Here is a 24,861-nt window from a genome sequence, read left to right as displayed (position 1 = left end):
AAATCTCCTAAAGTCTAGCTAAGCCTAAAGGCCTACGACTAAGACATATAGAAGAAGCCACCGTGAAACTGGTAGGAAGGACAGAGACTCAGAAGGAACTGGTCCCACACCCATGTGTGACCATTAAAAATTGGGAGGGATATCTCAGCTGTGGAGGTTCCCCCCACCCCACCCCCGGAGGAACAAGGGGTCCCAGCCCCTCCCCATCCCAGGGTTTCAGTGAAGGGTAGAAAAGTCCTCATAAATCTGACGGTGAAAACCAGCAGAAATTGTGGCTGAGAGAGACGGAAGGCAGCTGCACTCCCAGGCGCAACTCTTAAAAGGCCCATGCACAAACTTACTCATTGATGGATTCACTCGCTCTGAGCTCCAGCGCTGGGGCAGCAGCTCAAAAGGTGCCAGGGACATATGGGAAGGAACTGAATTGTCTAGCCTCAGAATGAGGGCTGGAGGGGCAGCTGTCTCCCAAATGGAGGAGCTGGCAGAAGCAATTGTTCTTTGTTGAGCCCTCCCCCTTCCAGCGTGCAGACGCACACAGACGTCATAGCCGAGTCTCCATCAAAATGGCTATCACCTTTCATCTGCCCCACCCTAGTGATTCCCTGAGACTACACCCCACCCAACTTTCAGGCACACCTAAACTGCTTCCAGTGGCTTTTCTGTATAAATCTCCCGCCTTGGCTGAAGCTGCAGAGTTTTCTAAAATCTCTGAAATGTTCACAAAACCCAAACAGGCAGCATCTGGCTTCAGCCTGTTCATTATCTCTGGCTGAGCAGCCCACAGTCTAGCTCTAGCAACAGCTGGCCTTGCTTCACGGCTTGAACTCTCAAGGCATCTCCAAACACAGAGCGGGTGGTGGCCATCTGTGGATTGCTTTGTGGCTCATGCCACGTGTCCTCAGGCAGGGCACAGGCTGCAGCTGAACTTGGCCTGTAGTGGGTCCCCTCTGAGGAGGCCCTAGGGCTGGCAGACCCAGTGGCAGCTTCGGACTTGGCTTGAGCATCACCTGGCCACCTCCAAGGACAACACACCCAAAGGGCAGACTAGGCAGGACCCAGAGTCCCACTAAAGTGAACCCTGCTCTGTAGAGTCAGCCCAAGCACAACAACTCCTCCACTGTAGTCACAGCCAGTCCTCACAACAAATCAGCCTGAGGGTCAATCCCTCCCACTGATGTGCAAATAGCAATCAAGTCTCAACTACAATAGGAGGGCACACACAACCCACACAAAGGACACACACATGGAGCACCTGGTTCTGGGGACTAGGGAGACTGCACCACTGGGTCCAACAGGACACCTGCTACATAAGGTCACTCTACTAAGACCAGGAGGCAAAGCAGCCCTACATAGAAACAAACACAGGGAGACGGCCAAAATGGGGAGACAAAAAAGCATTTCCCAAATAAAAAAAAGAAAACAAAGCTCCAGAAAAAGAACTAAACAAAATGAAGACGAGCAATCTACCAAATGCAGAGTTCCTAACACTGGTTATAAGGATGCTCAAATTCAGGGAGAACTTCAACAAAGATACAGGAAGCATAAAAATGGAGCTAGAAAACAGTGAAAGAACCAGAAGAAAAAAAAACTACAATAACTGAAATGAAGAATACATTAGAGGGAATCGACAGTAGATTAGATGAAGCGGAGGATCGAATCAGCAATTTAAAAGAGAAGGTAGCAGAAAACACCCAATCAGAAGAGCAAATAGAAAAAAGAATTTAAAAAAATGAGGAGAGTTTACAGCACCTCTGGAACAACATCAAGCGTACCAACATTCACATCATAGGGGTACCAGAAGGATAAGAGAGCAAGGGATTGAAAACCTATTTGAAGAAATAATGACTTAAAACTTCCCTAGCCTGGTGAAGGAAATAGACACACAAGCCCAGGAAGCTCAGCGAGTCCCAAACAAGATGAACCCAAATAGGCCCACACCAAGACACATCATAATTAAAATGCCAAAGGTTAAAGACAAAGAGAGAATCTTAAAAGCATCAAGAGAAAAGCTGTTAGTTACCTACAAGGGAGCTCCCATAAAACTATGAGCTGATTTCTCAATAAAAACTTTGCAAGCCAGAAGAGATTGGCAGGAAATGTTCAAAATGATGAAAAGAATGGACCTACAACCAAGATAACTCTACCCAGCAAAACTATCATTTAGAATCTAAGATTGTTTAGAATCTAAGGACAGATATAGAGCTTCCCAGACAAGAAAAAGCTAAAGGACTTCCTTACCACCAAAGCAGTATTACAAGGAATGTTAGAGGGACTTCTTTAGGACAATATATATATATATTATATACTTTATATACTTATATTATATATACTTATATATAATATATATATATATATATTATATACTTATCTATATAATATATATAATATATGAATAATAAAATGGCAATAACTATGTATCTATCAACAATTACTTTAAATTATAAATGGATTAAATGCTCCAATTAAAAGATAAGGTGGCTGAATGGATAAGAAAACAAGACCCTTACACATGCTGCCTACAAGAGACTCACTTCAAATCTAAAGATACACACAGATTAAAAATAAAGGGATAGGAAAAAGTTATTTCATGAAAATGGAAACAAACAAAAAACCTGTGGTAGCAATACTTATAACAGACAAAATAGACTTTAAAACAAAGGCTATAACAAGTGACAAAGAAGGACCCATTAATCCCACTTCTGAGTATTTATCTGAAAAGCTATCTCGAGAGGACATGTGCATCCATATATTCATTGCAGCAGTTTACAATGGCCAAGATGTGGAGGCAGCCTGGGTGTCTATTGATGAATGAATGGATAAAGAGTAGTTGGTACATATATACAATATATGATAAAAGTGAAGGCATGAAGAAGTAGAAATTAGTAGTTACAAAACAGTCACAGGAATTAAAGTAAAGCATAGGGAATATAGTCAATAATACGGTAATAACTATATATAGTGCCAGATGGGTCGTAGACTAGTCAGCAGGATCACTTCTTAAATTATATATATTGCTAACCACTATGCTGTGCAACTGAAATTAATGTAAAATAATATTGAATGTCAACTGTAATTGAAAAATTTTAAAAGAGGGGAAAAGGGTGAAGGGAAATAAAAAGTCCAAATTTCCAGGCATAAAACCAGTAAGTCATGGAGATGTAATGTACAGAAGGGGAATATAGTCAATAGTATTGTGAGAGCATAGTACGGTGTCAGATGGTTGCTGGACTTGTGGTGATCACTTCTTTAGGTATATAAATGTTGAATAACTATTGTGTACACATGAAACTGATACAATATTGTATGTTACCTATATTTTAATAAAAATCTTAAAAGAGAGAAATAAAATAAAAGCCACAATGAGATAACACCCCACATCCACTAGAATGGCTAAAATTGAAATGCCTGACACCAAAGTCCATGATGTAGAACTCTTATAGACAGCTGGTTCAATAAATTTGCGAAGTTTATTGTCTGTCAGTTATACCTCCATAAAGCTGTTACAATTTAAAATGAGGTATCGATATGTGACATTTGTTAATTTACTCATTTGCTTTTTCTTTCTTCAACAGAATTTATTGAATGTCCAACTGTGGCAGCAGATAAAGAGGAATGAGATCGTCTGCCTCTAAGTCCAGTCCAGGAGCCAGGCAATGAGAGTTTTCTGATATTCTTGTTGGATACACCCATAGGAAGCTAACAAAATGTCAAGATCAGTGTGTGTGCTGGGGAAGGCTTTTCAGGGGACCTTAAGCCTGAGCAGAATTCTGAAGGGTAAGGACGTGGTTAGGTAGGGACAGTGAAGAGGGATGTGTATGGATGGTGCTGGTGGCAGCTGTCTGTCTTAAGCAAGGCCTAGGGCGAAAGAAGAGGTCCTGTGCAAGGAAAGCCAATTGCAGGGGAGAGGAGGAGGGTTTTGAAACAAGGCTGGATAGAAAAGTCGGCGCTGATCACTAAGAGCCTGGGAAGCTGTGATCAGGAATTTGGCTCTGGTATTGAAGGCCTGGGGAGACAGAGAGGATTTCAAACTAGGGAGAACATAATCAGATAGCGTGGTGATTAGGAGCACAGGTAGGTCACGTTGAGAAAGAAAAACTGACATTGTGCCCTTAGGTTGTCTACCACTATGGTTAAGCAAGCATATTTAATTAGACTCCAAGTCCTGCTAGGAGCTTTTCCGAAATCATTTTCAGATATGTCCAACTCTTTCCATCCCTGCTGCAATGCTTTAGTTCTGATCCTCATTATTGCTTGCTTGGATTACTACAATATCCTCGAACTGGTAGTCTCCCTGTCTTCAGTCTTGCCTCACTAAATTATGTGCTACCTGCAGCTTAAAACATTTTTCTAAAATTGAAATCTGATCCTCTCACTCTTAGCTGAAAGCTTGATCTTCAGCCTCCAGTCTTGCTCCTTAACCAACACTATGTCTGTATTTCCAATAATGATAAACACAGTAACATGACTTATCAAGCATTTACAATATACCAAGAACTGTGCTAAGCACTTCATTTTTATCTCATTAAATTCTCCCAATACATTATTATTATTATCACCACTGTATTACAGACGAGAAAACTGATTCTTAGTGTAGGGGTGGAGAAAGTTTCCTCTATCTTCTTATTTTCAGGGTCTGCGACATGTGAATTAAGCCAACAAGACAGATTAATGAGGGGACAAAACAAAATTTACACATGCAACACAAACTTGCAGGAGAATTCAGTGAAGAGTAACTAAAAAGGAATGCAGAGTAAGATAAATTCTCCCTTAGGGGAAGAAACAGGAGATATGACAGTCTTGTGAAGATGTCTGTTTGGATATGCTGTCTATTTCTTAAACCAAGAAGAGTTGCTCCTGAAAAGGGGGGTTATGACAATTGAGTTCTTTTGGGATACCTCAATTTAGGCAGATAAAGGATTTCAGGAACTTAAATGCCTTCAGCTCAAAATAATTCTTATGCCAAAGTGGCATATTTTGGGGGAGCATATCCTGATCCTCTTCTTTAGGAAGGTTTAATAATGTACCTGAGGTTATACAGTTAATAAGTATAATTGAATAGCTTGTCTGGAAAAAAAACTTTAAAGATAAATTTGAGAACGGAATTATTTTTGTTTTTACTTGCACTTACAAGAGTGGCCAGTTATTAGAGAATTGGCTCTCTGAACAAAAATGGAAACTGGTTTTTAAAGGCAAAAATCACAGGGTTAGAAAATAGTTCAAATTGTTATCAGTTGATAGGTCTGCTTGGTTGTATTTAGGTCAATTTTGATAAGAGCAATTAAAATTTTCTTTCAATTAAAACAAACAAACAACAACACACCAACACCAAACAACAGAAAAGAAAAATCCAGGTGTTTGTTTTTCATGGTTTATCTGGGACTACAGGAATATAAGGCTTTTTCTGAACTATAAGAATGTAAATTTCGGGGGAAAAAACACATTTAAGCTGCAGTATAAAGAATGGATTAGAGAAAGGCAGGACTGCAGAGAGAGACCAGTTACAGGAATTCAAGTAAGCGATCCTAAGGTTGAACTAAGGCAATCACAGCAGGGATGGAAAGGCGTGGATCAATTTTAAAATTACAAAGGAGGAGAACGGACTTGCAGCAATCTCTTTAGCCTAGTTCCAAGTTTTGGATAAGGTGTCTTGACATTATTATTGATAAATGCATCTTCAATGATGAGCACCAAGACTTTTTTTTTTATTTTTTTTTATTTTTTACCAGAAATCCTCTTTTGTAGAAATATTAGGCCTGCCTCCTCTCTCTGGTTTCTTGGGCCATGATTAGGACGTCCTTGCCATTCACTGGTCTAGAACACAGAAGCTGGTTAAAAACAACAATTGTTAAACAAATTACTCTTGAACATGTATTATGGTTTATTGTTAGCAACAGAATTGGTGAGTGTCTGGAAATGAGGAGTTTATAATTGAGGGAACAAAGGTTTATATCAGCAGCTAATTTTTAAAAAGCATCTAGTAAGTTAGTGAACACAGTTTCATGCAGTCATAAAAACACCATATTGGTTATTATAGAGGAAATCTAGAGCAGAATCCTCGGAAACGCCCGGTGTGTAGCCTATCAGAAATAAATATGCCATTCATCTAAGAAGCATGATAAAGATGCATCTTGGGCTGTTAATTGATATAGCACAGCTTTATTTATAGTAGTTCCTAGAGGTTCCAGTATACAGGGAACGCAGGAACCCCATTTAAAGAAGGCAGAAGCAGAGAACACACGTGACAACTTCTAAATTTTGAGCAGGCGGCTTCCAGTTCACATCTCAAACTACCAACTATGAAGCAGAAGCATTGTTTGCCTAGTTCTCGGTTTGGGACAATTGTCTTCCCCCTTTGGTGTGCCGGAGCAGGTTTTAATTGTTGTAAGGTGAGATGATCAGTTAATTTTGGGATGTGCTGAGGAGCCAGTGGGATAGATGAGTCCAGTTAGAAGATGGACATATGGGTCCAGAACTTGACTGATTCAAGTTGCACGTAAATTTAGACTGTACAGTAATTAAAATTATTATACGAGAGGGCTTACGTTATGATTTAATCGCAGTTCAATGTAAACGCCGTAAAGGGCATATCCACTATTTTGCAAACCACTCCATGCCCACTGCCTAGAAATGTGATTGGTACAAAGTGTCATAAATAGTTTCATAATGAATATTTTAGAAATCAGAACTTGCCGTTTCTTTTATTTCCAAAGCGAGGTCAGGGCGCCCTCTGGTTTCGCACCGCCTGCCCCTTTAAGAGAGCTTGGGAAAGGGAAGAGGAAGCGCTGCCGGGAAGGAGGGCGGAGCCTGCCGCCCCCGGACCCCGCCGTGGTGCTGCGCTGCTCCCCGGAGCCTCGGGCTCAAGAAGCGGACCCGCTCGCGGTAGTAAAGAATGCGTGAAAAAATGCACAAAGGCGAGGGACAGACGTACCCTGTGCTTTAGCTTCTCAGGGCGGGGTTGGCAAAGCCAAGGTAAGGCAAGAAGACTGCCTGTGCCTGTCCCTTTAAGATTGAGCCCTGTCCTCTTTGGAGGGAAATAACACTTTTGTGGTCACAAACACTTTTGTAATTTACCCATGTTAACCCGGGTTCTTTCCTTACCAATTAATACATATACTAAGTGTCCATCACATAAGCACATACTCGTAACCGATTGTTGCTGGGCCAGGCGTCGATGTCCAAAATCATCTGACATGGAGATGACATGGTGTCCCAAATCATCTCATGTTTCCTCTGCTTTATTTATAAATCTTAGGCTGGTGCAATTTCAAAGGCTAACCCAATGCTTCCTAGCAGAATTGGATGTGTCGGGCTGTTAGAGACCCCTGAGATCCCCAGGGCATAAACGCGGGATAACTAACCCTCACTTAAATCTATCCTGAATTCTTAGACTAGTGGTCTGATAGGCATTTTAGCCTGCCCCGTGTTTTGATATTTTAATTGTTAACATTTAAAAATGGGAGTTTATGGGTAAATATCTGGATTGAGAAATTGGAAGGTCTGGCAATGCTGTTGTCCCCTTTGAGCCAGTGTTAAGAAGCAGTCTCCAGTTTCCCACAGCCTCTCTGTTACCCCACAGTCAGCCCGTGTCACTCATTTATCACCAGTCCGGCTCCTGGTAGACATCTGAGTTTTGGGCCCCTACTCTAAATACTTAGGTGGATATAAGACTATTTAAAATATTTATGCAGAAGAGACCAGAGATCCCAAACAACTGGCTGTATAATTTGTGTTTAAATTGCTGTTCCTCCTTCCTACTTTTTCTTTTCAAAGTGTTTTTCTTTTGAAACAGATCTTTTCACCCCAGGCTTGGTAAAGATAAATTATCAGAGATATTTACAGAAAGAGATTTGGGAGTTGATATTCTTTTATTACAATTAAAACCATGAAGTTTTTTAAGGAAACAAAAATCTGAATCTTGTTTACACTGATGTACGCTATGACAATCAATCATTACTGAAATAGAGTGTATTCAGTATAGTTTGTATACCTCTGCCCACAGACAATAGTTTGTTAACCTCCACAACTCTTGGCTAGACTCATAAAGGCAAGAACTATGTTTGCCTGTTAATTGCTCTATCCCACCACTAGAATCTCTAAGCTCCCTGAACACAGGGACTTTTTTGTTCACAGTTGCCAAACATAGTGCCTGCTTAAAGGTAAGTGATTAAATGTATGAAATAACTTTAAAGGTATACCTTATTTTGTGCAATAGGCACTGTTCCTGAAGATTTCTCTTAAAATAAAATGCTTGGATAATTGTTGTTCAAAATTGTTAAAAAGATTCCATTGTGAAAAGGCATCCTTTTAAAAGGTTGGATTTTCCTAAATTGATGCACCAATGTTTTCATCTAAAATGAACTTGTATTTGGCAGTTATGTGCTAGAGCTTTCACTGTAATATTTGCTTTCTATGTAATAGGATTTGGACGTGTGTGAGCCTTGGAATTTTCAGTATTATTTCTGTTTTTAGAGATCTAGAGATTCCAGTTGAGACCAAGTTGGCAGCCAGATCCTTATTCTTTGCCCGTGAGAAGCAGCTCTTATCAACAGCAACACTGACAGAACCTGTGTTTTAGAAAAGGACGGATGGCTTTGAGCCTAGGTTGGAGAGCATTTGCACCGTTTCCCATGAACTGCTGTGGTGTGTTTCTGAAGGCTGTGAGAAGCAGTGGTCTTCCCTTGTTTCCCTGGGGCCACTGCCCTTGGAGAGGAACTGGACGCTTTTTGGACCCTGAGATGAAAGCTTTCCTGGAGGAGAACACTGAAGTTACCAGCAGTGGCAGCCTCACCCCCGAAATCCAGTTGCGGCTTTTGACCCCCAGATGCAAGTTCTGGTGGGAAAGAGCTGACCTGTGGCCCCACAGCGATCCTTACTGGGCAATCTATTGGCCAGGAGGCCAAGCCCTGTCTAGGTATTGCCCTAATTGAAATAGGAACCAGGGGCCAGCCCAGTGGCTCACGCCTCAGTGGGGGTGGGGGTGGGGGACCCCTTCCCTCCCCAAAGCTCATAACAACTACATTGAGAAACAACTGGCTTGAACCAGAGTGCGGGGGTGGGGGGAGCGACGGAAGAAGGGGGGGAAGGGAACCTTTAAGGTTGCTGCAGATCTTTGGCTTTTCAGCCCCTTCCACTCTGAATTCTCCGAGCTCTTTGTGCCCCTTTGCTTCTGGGATCTGGATATAATACATCTTGGGACTGTTTCCTTTGTGGAAATTTAAACTGTGTCTTCAATCAAAATTACCCTGTGGTTTTCACCGCCCCAAAGTGGGAGCTCACATGCAGAGGGAGGTACCCGCTCCCCCTCGTGGATGACTGGGCCTCATGCCTCAGGCTCTACTCTGCATATTCTTAATTCAGCACACCAGCTCCTGCTCCTTACCACACTTGTAAACTTTTAAAATATCAGTTCCTAACATTTAAAACTTGAGAGATTTCATGTAAAAATCTACACTGATTTGAAAAACAGGAATAATCTCTGATAGTACGGGATTTCTGTGAGGCAACAATCAGCTGGAGATGGGTAGCAGCTGTCCCTTTAGACAGGGCCCATACACCCCTACTTTGCCACAGTCCCTGCTATTTATTATCCCAATACTAAGGTCAAGTGTCAGTTGGCTTTCACTATTTCAGTGTTTTCCCACTCATCTTCACTTTTGGTAACTACTTAGCCCTGATCTGATTTTGGTTGTAAGCATATCTTACCAGAGAGGTCATTATAATACAATTCAAACAGTAGTTAAAACTATTCTATGGTGAACAATCAAAAGGAGATGGTGAATTTTTGGATCTAGCGAATTCCATCCTGACTATAGCAGTATTTTGTCAGTCTATATTCTTGGTGCTTGGTAGTTTCTGGATCATAGTAAGTGCTCAGTACTTTTTAAAAGTTGACTTTAAGAGCACGATTCATCACTTGTATGGAACTGCTCTTCACACCTGCTGAAGAGAAAGATCAAATGACTGGGTCCTCTCTCTGCCACCTTTGTCCAGCCTTAACATAAGATCGACATTTTGTCTCACTCTAGTCAGGCTCAATTTGCCAAGGTTAGACCAAGCTCTGCTAAGTTCCACTATTTCTTATCTAGTCAATCCATAGAAATTTTTGGGGGTCACCTCTTAACTGAGTTTCTTCCATCTCTTAGATAATGTTTTTCTCTTTCTTTTGGACTTAGGTATCTTTTGGATAATCCTGACGTTGTCAGAGGCAAATCCGTGTTGGATCTTGGGAGTGGATGTGGAGCCACGGCTATTGCTGCTAAGATGAGTGGGGCATCGAGGATTTTGGCCACCGACATAGACCCTAGTAAGGATTTCATATTTAAAAATATTTAAAGCTCATCTTTTTTTTTTTCTTCCAGGATAAATATCTATAGATGTCTTATCCACCTGATAGCTTATTTCCATGTGTATAATACGATGTTGTGAACTATGTTCTGTGCTACATTATCTGGGAATCGGGAGGCCGGAGTTGATGGTGCATTTTTCCCAAGAGAATTTGTATTTGTGTCCGTCAGCTAGCCCAAAGTGACACTAACCTGAGAATTTACTGTTCATTTCTGGGCTAAAAATGTCCTGAAATATGTAGGTAGTGTTTATTTGACCTAAAACCCAAGTAAGGGTAGGCCTGTGAATTTAATGGATTTTGTTCCATTAGAACACAAGTTGAGAGAGGTAAGTTTTATCTGATTTTCTTCTCATCTTTCCTTTCACTGAGGATCCAACTCTTGAAGGTCCTTATTTTATAACGGGGTTCAGTTCTAACTTGCCACCCTACTCAAGCCCAAGGCATATTTCCCTGTCTCCTGTAACAAACCAAACCTCTTGGTTATTGAGATCAGCAAATGTTCCTTAAAACCCCAACATTTCCAGGTCTTTTGTATCTTTTATTTTGGTTTCAAAATAATTAAAAACAATGATTGGATATCCAATCATATATTTGAAAATTTCAATAAATAGCTTATACTGGCATAAACTTTATGTAAAAATCATCTTTTAACAAAAAGGGAAAAAAACATATTGTTAGATTTTCTAAATTACTTAGTCAATAGGGAATTAGAAGAGCCTAGTATATTATACCAATTCATCATGTGTTTTTTTTAAAGTTGCAGGAATGGCTATTATACTAAATTGTGAATTGAATCAACTGAATCCTTTTCCCATTTTAATCAAAAACATTTTGGATTTGGAACAAGATAAGTGGGACCTTGTAGTGCTTGGAGATATGTTTTATGATGAAGACCTTGCAGATAGTCTTCATCAATGGCTGAAGAATTGCTTTTGGATCCACAGAACTCAAGTGCTGATTGGTGACCCTGGACGACCCCAGTTCAGAGGACATAGCATTCAGCATCAACTGCACAAAGTGGTAGAATATTCACTTCCGGAACCTACTAGGCAAGAAAACAATGGACTGACAACAAGCACAGTGTGGGATTTCCAGCCTTGAGTTGTCAAAGAGCTTCCGAGTATGGATATAGCTATGTGTGGGTTTAACCCTAAAAGACTTTCCAGTTTAAAGAATGCAATTCCTATTAAATAGAAAATCTTGTTTCCAAAATATGAAGGTCTAAAATTTTCTCAGCCTTTGTCATGTAACTAGTTCTGCATTATGCCAAATATACAAAACTCTATCTGCAATCCTTTTTTCGAGTTTCATTGCTATAGGAATATAATTATAGAAGGCAATACCCAGTGGAAGCAATGTGTAATTTAAGAAGTGGAAAGGAATTAGAGATTGTAGCAGAGTCTGTTTGTGTAATTCAGGACAACTATATGATGTATTGTTGAGTTAAACAAACAAAATACAAAGTAGAGAAGAATGTAAGATTTAGTCCACAATAAGGTTTCATTGACAATCATGGATTAAAATAAAGATTTTAGAATTTTCCTACATACTCTGTACTATGACACCTTATGATACCTCCTTCATGACTTACCAAGGTTAGCTAGAAATTGGTTATGCCACCACTACATGCCCCAGATTTTCGGGATCTTCTGTATCAATAAAAACACTATGACATAAGTGAGAAACAATGTGAAGAAGATTGTGTATAGTATACCACTATTTATGTAAAAAACCCAAAAAACTGTATATACATACTGAGGAAAAGAATGAAGACAGGAAAAATACAAAATGGAGTCACTTTAACCAAGCTGTTAAATTATTAACATTATGAAGCTTGAGGCATAAGGAAACGATTCTTTTCCTTGTCTTAACTAGACTTGAAACTTAAACTTTTGAACTTTCCAGTCCTTTGTCAATGCCCGGACATTTATTTACCTATGGCTAACCCTCTGACTACCCCCTAAAGGACTCAGGATGTGGCCCAACCTCCTGTTGCCCTTCCTCCAGACTCCGTCATCCATCATCCAGATCTCTGATACCAGGCTGATGACCGTCCTGGACTAATCCTTGGGCTCAGAACGCAAGACTGACCATTCTCAGGGATATGACTTTTTCTATAAGAACTCTTAACTTTTCTTCTTGGGAACACTTCTGGATTTTTGCCTAGCTGTGTTTCCAGTTTAAAAATTCTAAGATCCTTGAATAAATCTTTGTTACTTTTTTTCTAGCAAAGCTTCCAGACTCTTTCTGAGTTCGTTTGACAATACCTATATATGATGTATATGTATAAAATACAATGTTGCTTGCAGTATACATAGAATATACCTGGAAAGATAAACAAGAAACTGGTAATAATGGTTGACTTCTGAGAGGATACCAGAGAGTTGGTGGACTGGGGTGGCAGGGATACCTAGTTTTCACCTTTGGGTCTTGTAACTTTGTACTAATTATATGTATTGTATTTCCTATTACCTAATTTAAAACTGCTGTAGTCACCATTATATATGTTACAAGTTAAGTATAAAATGTAGCCTGGTAGTAGACGGATGGAGATTATATATGTGTACACACACACACACACATATTTACCATATGTATGGTAAATGTTTAAATAAAAATTTCTTACATTAAAAGACATTGCCATTAATCCCCTTCAAAATACTCCCCCTCGCTTCAAACACACTTATCCCATCGTTCTTGCCACTTTCTGAAGCAGTTCTGGAATTCTGGAAGTCCTCTTTTGTGAGTGTCTAGTTGCGCTGTCATGGCTGCCTCAATGTCCTGAATCCATTCAAAACGTTTTCTTTTCATGGTCATTTTGACTTTGGGGAAGAGCCAGAAGTTACACGGTGCCAGATCCAGTGAACAAGGTGGATGAAGATACACCATAATGTTTTTATTTCACATAAATTGCTGTACCAGAAGTGATGTGTGACACAGAGCCTTTCCGTTGTGATCACAAAAGATGGTGACTGCTGCTGCCAAGTGCCATCCAATTGAAAGGCAGGAATCTTCAACATGGGAAGCATCGCGTCGAACCTTAGTAACAGTGTGTGACAAGTTTCAACTTGTTCAGTACAGTCAGTCGGATGTGAGCTACAGTTGAGAGGAGGTGTGTTTTAAAGTGTGCTGTAAATCATCCTCCATCATGACAACTCCGTGTCACACATCGCTTCTGGCATATGGCAATTTCTGTCAAAAACATTTCGGTGTGTCCTCATCCACCTTATTCACGGATCTGGCACCGTGTGACTTCTGGCTTTTCCCCAAAGTCAAAATGATTCAGGACATTAAGGCAGCCACAGCAGTGCAACTAAAGACACAAAAGAGGGCTTCCAGAACTGCTTCAGAAAGTGGCAAGAATGATGGGATACGTGTGTTTGAAGCAAGGGGGAGTATTTTGAGGGGGATTAATGGCAATGTGTCTTTTACTGTAATACATTTTTTAAATTTAAATATTCACCGTATTGTTTGATCACACCTTGTATTTCGCCACAGTATAAGCATATCACATTTATAAAGTAATAATAATGACAAGAAATAGAATTGAATATGTAAACCCTTCTAAACACATACAAGAAGTTTACCGTATCATACTTTCCTTGTTTTTTATGACATCAGCGTTAAAATAGGAAATCTTTAAGATAGTACCACTGAGACAGGCTCATGGGACAGGTAATATGATGAAATTGGGGTAGTTTTAGCACATTATACGTGAGAGAATTTTGTGATTATACAAGAGTAATATGTTTCATTTGAAAACTGAGACCTGTGTTTATTTCACAATGTGAAGCCAACAGAACTGCAGGATACAAACTCTGAATAATAGTTTGTATTCACTCATTCTTACACATTCCCAAATGCAGTTTTTAAGGAAGAAAGTTCATAAATGGAGAGAACATACTTGGGAAATGTGATATTGTGATTTATAGGATAGATATATATTTGATCATTCAGATGACCAAAATGTATTTCTTAGACGTATTTGGTCTTCATACAAAGTTCCTGGCTTACAGCTCCCAAAACCTTTGGAATTTTCCTAAGCAATAAGAGTAATGGAGCATCATTTATTATACAAGTAACCCCTGTATAACACGGTTGTTAGGTTCCTAAAAAGGCCATGTTATACAAAATAAAGAACTAGTACAAAAAAGGGGGTTAGTTTACAAAAATTAAAAAAAACATACTATTATATTTTTATAATTAAGAGAAATATCTTTATTAATTTTCACCAAAAGTATAACACATTAATATGTATTAAATAATGTTTTCTTCGTCATCACTACTAAAGTCTTATTACATTCCATGTTGTTCAGGGATTTCCCTAATTTCGAATGAGATTTTTTGCTCTTAAAAGCTCTTATTACGCTCCGGGTTATTTGGGGATTTCTCTAATTCTCAAACCGTGTTAGAATGAAACTGTGTTCCAGGACGACGTGTTATACGAAGGTTTTCCCCAATTCTCGGACCGTGTTAGAGTGAAACCATGTTTACAGAAGTGCCGTGTTGTAAGGGGGTTACCTGTATTTGGTCTCTTGTCCTCAGTTCCTGAAAACAGAGCCATAAAGGTGAAAGTGTGTCTTGTTATTCATAATAAGCCCTTTCCACCATAACTGCGTTTATGTTAATGAAGGTGACTTTTGCAAAGCGCCTAAGAATGGAAGCTGGTTGCCATGAACCAACCATGAATAAAGGGTTGGAACTTTCAGTCTCACCCCCTGATTTTCTGGGGAGGAGGGACTAGAGTTTGTATCAATCACCAGTGGCCAATGAATTAATTAATCATGTCTATGTAATGAGGCCTCCATAAAAACCTACAAGGAGGGGGTTTGGAGAGCTTCCGGGCTGAAGAACCAGAAGCCTTCCACCTGCCACCGCTGTGGGCCCCAAGCTCCGTGAGGACAGAAGTTCCTTTGTTCAGAACCTCTCCTTATGTATCTCTTCATCAGGCTGTTGATTGGTATCCTTTAATATTTTTTGTAACAAACTGGTATTCTAGTGAATCGACATGTTTTCCTGAGTTCTGAGTATTCTAGCAAATTAATCGAACCCAAGGAGGGAATCGTTGGACTCTCCAGTTTGTAGCTGATTGGTCTGAAGCACAGGTAGCAACTTGGCCTTGCAACTGGCATCTGAAGTGGGGGGTGGAGGAGGGCAGTCTTTTAGGACTGAACCTTTAACCTATAGAATCTGACGCTATCTCCAAGTAGATAGTGTCAGTATTGAGTTGAATTCTTGGATACCTGGCTGATGTCTGAGAATTGTTTGTTCGTGTGGGGAGACCCCACACAGATACACATGTTGGAATTAGGTCTGGGAACTCTTTTCAGAAAAAGTAGCCATAAAAATCAATGAAGTAAGTGGTTGGACAAGGGTCTCAGTAACATTCATATGGGGAATGGCGAACATGTATGATATCATGGATTAGAACATTGTTATATTTCTTCATTTCACTGAAATATTAAAATTTGTAAAGAATTTATAGGCTGGATGTTCAGCTTTGCTTTTGGCCAATGGGCATTTAAATACTTCAGGAAGGTAGGAGCCAGAAAATAGCTAGAAAGGTAATTAATGTTTTTAGAAATACTTTTACTTAGCATTCTCTTAATGTCTATCCATATTGGTAAGTTTCTCTTATAACAGCTTAAATAGGTAGGAGAAGGAAATCTCCAGGGAAAACAGATAATTTTAAAACTTTGTTGTTTAAGAAACAAACACCCTCCCTACCCCCACCCCAAATCCATCAGTGGGCATGCTAGGATTACCATTTCAAAAACTCATCAAACAAACAGAATAATATTAATAGCACTGTTAAAGTGTTTAAGAGTCTGGTTAAAGCACAAACCACATTATACATTGGAAAGCCAATCTCCAAGACCATCATTTCCTGGTGGTATGAAGATCATAGCTTCGATGAGCATCAGTACACAGTCCAGGTCACTTGCTTTAATTTGTTTGGGCCTACTAATTGCTCCAAGACTTCTCGTGAATGATCTACAAAAGAAAACAATGATAATACATTAATTCACAGTAATCAGAGATATTTCATGTGTCTTCATGCATGAACTGGGGATGATAACTATTATATCTCATGGGGTTATTTAAAGGATTAAATGAAATAATAAATAAAGAATAGTATACAACTAAAAATACATTTAATTAATGGTAACCCTCACTGTTATTAGTTGTAGTGCACACATCATAGTAATACTTTTAAAAAACAGGCATATATTGTTTCTCTGTAATTTCACCAACCAGAGGGTAATGGTGTAATTTCATCATGAACCTGTGTATATTGCCTTTCTCAGGCTCCTGGCAGGAAATGGATGATGCACTAAAGTAAAGTATTTGAACAGGCTTTAATAAAGTGGCTATTTACAAAGGAATGAGCAGGATTAAAGAAAGCCAACAGGTATGGTAAAGCACCTTGGGAAGCTGCAACATGTCCAAAAAGATTAGGGGTGGGAATGGTTACTAGAATAAGACAAACTGACCTGTAATTGAACAGTTTTCCATGTCATACAATACTATTATAAAGGATGGTTTTTAATAGATACTATTCTATAAACTCATTATAATTTAACCAATGTGTATTATTGGACATTTAGATAGTTTTCAATTATTCACAAGGTATAGTAGTGATTTTAATAAGGTTTACATCTCTTTTGCAAAGTCAGTTTTATAATGTCTTAAAAATATAAACCAAAGCAAAAACACTGCTAAAAATTTATTACTTTAAAAATTATTCAGAAGTTTAACAAACTTGTTCCATAGACACAATCTATGTCTTATGTACAACATATCTCTAACCTACTCTTGGAAATATTCTAGTTTAGTGATTCTCAGACTTACAGATTTCACAGACCAATAGGAAAAAAAAGTGGGTCCAACATACGGTTACTAAATTTTATTTTAAGCAAAACAAAAATAAGACCAAATACCAAGGTTCAGTCCAAGGAGAAGAACAAAAGACTGTATGGAATTGAGAAGTTATTATAGTTGGGAAAATAAAGGTTTACAGCAGCAGCTAATTTAAAAGAAACAGCTAGTGAGACAACAAATATAGTTTTATTCATTGTCAGAAAAATATCATTAGTTATTAATCAGTTATTAGAGAGGAAATGTATTATACAAGAAATCTAAATTAAAGACAGGTTTCTAATAGGTTGAAAGTAAAAGGACGGACAAAGACGTATCATGCAAACAGCAACTATAACAAAGCTAGAGTGGCTATACTAATAGACGAAGGGAGAACACTTCACAACTCATTCTGAGGCCAGTATTACTCTGATACCAAAGACATGACACACACACACAGAACTGCAGACCAATCTCTTAAGAATATGATGTGTTGGCTCTGTGCGCGGTCAGAGGGATAGTGGATGGGGGGAGGGGGCTTCACACAGTGTGGGGGATATAAATGATAAATGTCTAAGTTTTGCTTTGTCTTGTGCACCTGAAACTAATAAAAAAATAATTAAAAAAAAGAATATGTACTCAAAAATCCTCAAGAAAACACTAGCAAACCAAATGTAGTAAAAATATAGAAAAGATTATATGCCATGATCAACTGGGACTTATCTCAGGTATGCAAGATTGGTTGAACATCTGGAAATCAATGTAATACATTGTATTAGTTTCCTATTTCTGTTGTAATAAATTACCACGACCTTAATGGCTTAACACAGCACAAATTCATTATCGTACAGTTTTGGAGGTCAGAATCCCAAAATGGGTCTCACTGAGCTAAAATCAGGTTTTAGCAGGTCAGCATTCCTTTTTGAAGACTCGAGGGGAGAATCCATCTCTTTGACTTTTCTAGCTTCTAGAAAGCCACCATATTCTTTGTATTCCTTCATATTCAAAGTGAACAACATTGGATAGAATCCTTCTCACACTGCCATCTCTATGGTTCTTCTGTCTCCCTCTTGCACTTTTAAGGACTCTAATAATTACATTGGGCACACCTGGATAATCTGGGATAATCTCCCTATTTTAAGGTCAACTGACTAGCAACTTTTCAATTCCATTTGCAATCTTATATAACCTAACATACACAAAGGTTCTGGGCATTAGAACATGGATATCTTTGGGTGGGGCATTATTCTGCCTATGACATATAGCATATCAATGGAATAAAGGACAATAACCACATGATCATCTCAATAGACAGAAAAGGCATTTGAAAAAATCCAACACTCATCATAAAAACATTCAACAAACTAGGAATAGAAGGGAACTTGCTCAAAATGATAAAGGGCATCTATGGAAAACCACAGCTAACATCATACTCAATGGTGAAACACTAAATGTTTTCCCCCTAAGATCAGGAACAAGACAAGGATGTCTGCTCTTGCCACTTCTATTCAACATTGCACTGGAGGTTCCAACCAAGGAAATCAGGAAAGAAATAGAAATGAAAGGCATTCATGTTGGAAAGGAAGAAATAAAACTATCTTCATTTGTAGATTATGTAATATTGCATATAGAATGTCCAAAGGAATCCTCTAAAAAATCAGAAGTAGTAAAGTTCAGCAAGGTTGCACGGTATAAGATCAATATACAGACATCAACTGTGTTTCTATACACTCGCAACAAACAATCCAAAAATGAAATTAAGAAACTAATTCCATTTTTATTGCCATTAAAAAGAAAAAAAAACTTAGGACTAAATATAACAAGTGAAAAACACATACTCTGAAAACTAAAACATTGTTGAAAGAAATTAAAGAAGATCTAAATAAATGGAAAGACATCCATGTTCATAGATCAGAAGACTTAATATTAAGATGGTAATACTTGTGCTCGCTTCGGCAGCACATATACTAAAAAAAAAAGATGGTAATACTTCCCAAATCTATAGATTCAATGCAATCCTTACCAAAATACCCCCACTTCGTTTTTTTAAAGAAAATGACAAGATGATCCTAATATTCATATGGGAATTCAAATTACCTAGAATAGCCAATACAATTTTATAAAAGAACAAAAATTGGAAAACACTAATTTCATTTTAGCTGTTGTTTCTAGGATTATTTTGGCATTTTTACTAGTTATGAATGTTATCAAACATATATAAATATTTGTTTTCTGACTATATTTGTGTCACTCTTCTGGAGGAATTTATTGTTGCACATAAATAAGAAGACTCTCCCTCCAATAGTAAGCATGCAATATATTTTTATGTAACTAAAACATTTTTATGCTAGATGGCAGTATTACATTACTCAAGTCGCCTCAGGCAGCTTTTCCTCTGAAACTAAAGAGTATTTGGGACTGTGAGTTTGAACAGTAGAAATATTCAATGCCTGGGAGTTTATGCTACAGGGAGAAACTACGGGCTCAGGAAATTATTCTATTGGGGGAAAGAACTGGAAATTATGGATCAGATGACTTAGGTTTTTAATTCTAGTTCTACCATCAGCTACTTCTAAGATCTGGGGCAAGCCATTTCAACTCATTGTATCGCAGTTCTTTTATCTTTAAAACAAGGGAGTTGTTTACCAGACTTCTGGGGGATGGCCAGTTAGCTCAGCTGGTTAGAGCACCATGCTCATAACACCGGGGTTGCCAGTCCCAACCCCACATGGGCCATTGTGAGCTGCACCCTCCACAGCTAGATTGAGACAACTACTTGACTTGGAGCTGATGGGGGGTCCAGGAAAAACACACTTAAAATAAATTTTAAAAGTTGGGGAAAAAAAAAGACTTCTAAGGAAACATTCACCGTGTCTCTAAAAATCTACGACTAATATAGATGGAGACCACTTTTTGAAAGAGATTCATGATAGGGGCTTTTGGGGCACCAAAAAACAGAAATCATGGGAAATATAAATTAACAAACTAATTTTTTCCAAATGATCAAGGAAAATGTACTTTAGACATTTTTGTACAATACACAGGGAAAAAAGTGAGGCTGGGCACCTTTTTTTATTAACAATGGTCAGAATTCTAATGCTTCGTTCTGTGATACTGGAATAGTAATGAATGAATAAATAAGGATGAGGTAACAGAATAATAAAGGATTGAGAAAATGAAAAAGAAAAAAAAAAGTTGTCCTTTAAGCAAGTAATCAATTTAATTATAGGGAAACTGAAGCAAACCACAAACCACTTGGGTCTTAAATACCTTTGTTTTGGCTCTTTGGGGTAAATCTTGATAATGCCATCATCTAGGAATCTATGTAAAGAACTTACTTGTAAAGAAATCAGGTTGAAACAAATCCTCAGACATCACTAAAATTGAGTCAATTCCAAGCAACAGATTTCTTTTTGGGTTTTCCTGTCTTTTAATGTAAACATAAGGACTCTGCTACTATCCAATTGCTTTATTGCCCTTCTAAAATCTAAACCTCCACGTCTGTGAATACTGTGAAACATGTTTAGATAATTATGAGAAACTAAAATGCATGTTCACCGTAGAAGATTAACAAAAGTGTGTGAGTTGAACTTACTGATCACCATTATAAATATAATTAAATTAAAGCTTAAGTTTAAGAGTTACTTTTCTGCTTCTATAATGTCTATTATTTACAGGATTTTAAAACAGCAGCTTAGTTTTTTTGTTTGTTTCTTCTGCAGAAATAAAATCAGAGTGCTTCTTAACAGTTTCAAGACCTAACTTACAGTGTGGAGTTTTGTTTATAGTCTAACTAGAAGGAAATATTATAAATATCTACAGATATAGTAGAGAACATAAACCTATTAATTCAGGGAATCTGATGGATAACTGCAGTGCGTACTACTGTTAGGCCAAGAGCAGAAACCACCTCAGGCCTGGAGAGAGGCCAGGAATGTATTGAATAGAAACTGTATTGAATAGAAAGCATCTTATCTTAGAAGCCATCTTGTCTTGCTCCCTGCTTGCTTGTACCTGCTGGCTTGTATTTTTCTCACAGGAGCCCATGATCAACGGACCTGAACATTCCTGGACAATGGTATGGAACCAGAATGTACAGTAAGAGGACACGTCATACCCTGAAACCCTTAGTTGCGATGAATGATGCAACAAAAGCCCCTGAAGCATTGAAGAACAGCCTTGTTTACCTCCCCTTAGAAAACTCCATAACCCTCTTGCTTGGGAGGTCATGGTGTTTTTTAACCTGACCTCCCGCTGCTCAAACACGCCAAACAAATTCTCATTTGTTTGGTCTCCCATGACTCATTCCTCCAGCCGCGCCCAATAACTACCAATGTGGGGGTCAGGTTGCTGTGAGGCTAACATAATATTAGAATTGCGCAAACATATGTACATACATATATTCTTTTTATAGACTGTCAATTGTATTGTCTTATATAGTCATACATGAGCAATCACATGAATACATAAGCAAGAGGAAACATGTTGTATAATGTGTCATGAAGGAAGAATTTTCACTTTTCAGTCCAAAAAAAGCAATTGTCTTCTTTGGAGAAAAAAATTAAAGGGGAATATATTAGCCTACTTTATTTTCATTCAGTGGTGGTAGCAAAAACATCTAATGATAGCAGTACTGACAGGAAAGGGGGACGAGGAGGGAAGATCTGGGTAGCAGAAAAACTTCAGCTTTTTCTCTTTAAGAACCTTTATTGATAAAAACCATTGTGTATGAACTTTTATCAGATCTCCTAATTGTATGACTGACAAACATACATAAGGGAAAGCTGAGGTCCATAAAAGATAAGTTATTCGATGTTCTGGAGACATGGCAGGAGATTGGGGATAGGTGCTCATTTCACTGTATCTTGAGATTTCAGTTTTAGTCTTGGCAGTATTATTAAAACCTGTGCAATTTTTTTTTCAGTATCTTTCTTTATCTGAAAAAGGGGGGGGAAAAAAAACATACACATAATTTTTTTTTAAAAAATTTTTGGGGGGCTGCTTGGAGTAAAAGCTTTCTTCTTAGCTATCATTTTTTTTTTCACTTTTAATGATCATCATCAATACGAGAGTTGCATTTCCCAAACTTTTTTTTTTTTTTTTTTTTTTTTTTTTTTTTTTTTATACCTCTGAGGGGGTAGGTATGAAAGGTTATAGTTAACTTAGTTAGGTAGAGACAGGGAGGTCCCTGGTGGAAAAAAAAAACACAGCCAGATCCTAAAACTCCAGGTTTTGAAATCACTCCTTCGCTCCAGGCAAAATCTAACAAAGCCTTGAGGTTAATCATAAAATTCCTTTTGGCCTGACAAATGGAGCAGATCTGATAGATAAGAGTGGGTTATTTTGCTGATTCTTTCAGAATGGGCAAGAAGAAAAAACCTAGTAGACGAATCTCATTAAAGGCGCCAGCTCCCTTCCCCAAACAAGCAAGCAAGGAAGAAAAAAAAGTAAGTTTTGCTCAGTCACCACCCCCCCCCCCCGGGGACCCCTCGTGCTCGGGAGCTCTGACTCTGCTTTCAATAAACTATCCTCTTTTAAAACTCTTTGCCTCTCCTGGGTCCATGTTTAAATTCTCTTCGGTTCATGATGACATGATCCCACACTCAACTCACAAAAAAGTCCACTACACATTTGGGGACTCAGAGACATCACTGAGAGAGGTAGTGAGTATGGATTGTAGGGTAGATAGATAGGTAGAAAAGAAGAAAAAAAAAGACAGCCATATCCTAAAACTTCAGGTTTTGAAATCACTCCTTTGCTCCAGGACATAATGTAACAAGGCCTGAGGTTAATCATAAAATTCATTTTGGCCTGACAAATGGAGCTGATCTGATAGATAAGAGTGGATGCTTTGCTAATTCCTTTAAGATGGGCAAGCAGAACCAACCTGGTAGACAAATTTCATTAGAAGGCGCCAGTTCTTTCTTTCTTTTCTTTCTCCCCTCCCCAAACTTCCTCCCTTCAAAAAGAAAGGGAAGAGGTAAAGGCTCAGGAGCTTGTTTCAGTCATGGGGGACCCCCCCCCGGGACCCCCCCCGAGCTGCAACTGTTGCGAAAAGAAAAAAGGCGCGAACTCAGAAACTCAAGTGGCTCCCAGAGGTCAGGAGAACACAGCTTTATTACACTAGCGGGCCCAGTGGCATTATTCAACTGAACACAACTGGGGGGGGGGCGCTTTTTTTTTTTTTATGTTTAGGCCGGGGGGGGGGGGGAAATCTGGGGGGGGTGACCAGGAGATCCGCCCCTAGCAGCTGTGTTCTCTCAACTTTGTTTTGACAAGGAGGCCTCTAACTATGGTGCCGGAGGGAGGAGGAAGGAGGGGGAGGAGGGGAGGAGGATTGAGCTCTTAGGGGAGCTTGCAGCTCCAATCCAGGGAAGGGAGATTGAGTTGGGGGGGGGTGCCTGCAAAAAAACCGTCCCAACACAACTCCTTCTCCTGCCTCTAATAAACTATTTTTTTTTAAAACTTTCTCCTCTGGTCCGTGTTTCCATTCTTTCTTCACGAGACCACATCCCAGCCCACCACAAGAAACTGCTGGCAGATCCAACATCGCCTACATCAATATTTCTACTTCAGGTAAAATAAAAAAAAAAGAAAGAAAAAAAAAAAAAAGCCAGCCCCGAAAAGAAAGCCTCTGCAGCTCCTACCTGGTCAAGACCCCTGCCTGCCAACCAGACTCAGACTTACACATACCTCTAAATCAGAGATATGTTGTTAGAAGTCAGAGAAGAGGGGACACATCCTGTTTATCAGGATCATCAATACCTTACTAGCCCAACAGGATTCCAGGTTTTCAGATGCCCCAAAGGGATGTGTTTACATATGCCCCCAAACAAAGGGGTGTGTTTACACAACCCCCTACACCAAAACAATGCATGCTAAATGCCAGAGGACCAGACACCTCAGGGGAGAGGAGAGATAAGAGAAAGAGGGGGGAGGATTCACTGTAAGGCAAGGCTGCTTCCCCCTCCGTCAGCTCCTGCTCCATCCTGCTCCACTCCTCATCTCTCTCTTTTTTACTAATTAACTGTTGTTCATGCTGCAATGCTGCTCTCTCTCTTGTCTGATCTTTTTCAAGAACACAAGCAAACAACAATGTAATAACATTTCCCAGTAACACCTCTGGTCTCTTCTAGAATACTATATAATGTAACTATAGTTATTGAATTAAAAGGATTTGGGGACAGATCAGAAGAGATATGAACACAAGGTGACAGTAGGACACAAGTTTTTTTTTTGCTTTTTTTATATTTTTTGCAAAGGAAAAAAAAAACAACACCACACATGACAAAGGCAAGTGGTGTGTGTGTGTGTGTGTGTGTGTGTGTGTGTGTGTGTGTGTGTGTGTGTGGGGACTCCTCAGGGGGTAGATAATAAGAAGCTCCCAGAGAACTGAAGAGGGGTTTATGTGATGTGATGTTACATAAACAGCAAGGTAAGGCATCTCTAGGGCAAAGAGCTCTCAAAGGGCAACAGTGGGGGGGGGGTTTTTTAGCCCTGGGTTTTTTCTCTTCCTTGAGTAGTAAATGTGTTGAGCAGTTTTTTCAGTGTGTGCAAGGCAGGCAGGCTCTGGATGGATAGAAAAATCTTATTTATTTTACATTTACAACAACTGGATAAGTAAAAATTTGAGTTTGGTGTAAGTTGGATTTTAAGGT

General features: G+C 39.0%; 2 protein-coding genes and 1 long non-coding RNA gene across 6 annotated transcripts in view; 1 reads left to right on the top strand and 2 right to left on the bottom strand.

Moving 5' to 3' along the window:
• Nucleotides 1-6,755, bottom strand: part of LOC141570122 (uncharacterized) — a 49,046-nt gene extending 42,291 nt beyond the window's left edge. For all 3 annotated transcript variants that reach the window (XR_012494023.1, XR_012494022.1, XR_012494021.1), the window contains exon 1: nucleotides 6,691-6,755. This is a non-coding gene — a long non-coding RNA (uncharacterized LOC141570122). The remainder of the gene's footprint in view (nucleotides 1-6,690) is intronic.
• A 75-nt stretch (nucleotides 6,756-6,830) lies between these two features.
• ETFBKMT (electron transfer flavoprotein subunit beta lysine methyltransferase) lies at nucleotides 6,831-12,234 on the top strand. Its single transcript, XM_019736858.2, has 4 exons — nucleotides 6,831-6,969; nucleotides 8,470-8,911; nucleotides 10,173-10,303; nucleotides 11,103-12,234. The coding sequence occupies exons 2-4, from the start codon at nucleotides 8,586-8,588 to the stop codon at nucleotides 11,444-11,446; spliced, it is 801 nt and encodes a 266-aa protein (XP_019592417.1). The 5' UTR covers nucleotides 6,831-6,969; nucleotides 8,470-8,585; the 3' UTR covers nucleotides 11,447-12,234.
• A 2,305-nt stretch (nucleotides 12,235-14,539) lies between these two features.
• The window catches only part of AMN1 (antagonist of mitotic exit network 1 homolog), a 49,949-nt gene continuing 39,627 nt past the window's right edge, over nucleotides 14,540-24,861 (bottom strand). For both annotated transcript variants that reach the window (XM_019736829.2, XM_019736847.2), the window contains exon 7: nucleotides 14,540-16,339. In XM_019736829.2, the coding sequence (XP_019592388.1) occupies nucleotides 16,266-16,339 (74 nt within the window). In that variant the 3' untranslated portion in view covers nucleotides 14,540-16,265. The remainder of the gene's footprint in view (nucleotides 16,340-24,861) is intronic.

Source organism: Rhinolophus sinicus, linkage group LG02 (assembly GCF_036562045.2).
Source record: "Rhinolophus sinicus isolate RSC01 linkage group LG02, ASM3656204v1, whole genome shotgun sequence".
NCBI classification, from domain to species: Eukaryota; Metazoa; Chordata; class Mammalia; order Chiroptera; family Rhinolophidae; genus Rhinolophus; species Rhinolophus sinicus.
Note: the sequence above shows the minus strand (reverse complement) of the source record. Positions and strands in the feature narration are given on the sequence as shown.

What these genes read in the sequence shown, in the direction of transcription:
- ETFBKMT (XM_019736858.2), top strand. Translation starts at nt 8,586, where the DNA reads ATGGCTTTGAGCCTAGGTTGGAGAGCATTTGCACCGTTTCCCATGAAC. An exon ending in GGAGGCCAAGCCCTGTCTAG is followed by an intron (nt 8,912 to 10,172) that starts GTATTGCCCTAA and finishes TTTTGGACTTAG; the next exon opens with GTATCTTTTGGATAATCCTG. An exon ending in GGCCACCGACATAGACCCTA is followed by an intron (nt 10,304 to 11,102) that starts GTAAGGATTTCA and finishes TTTTTTTTAAAG; the next exon opens with TTGCAGGAATGGCTATTATA.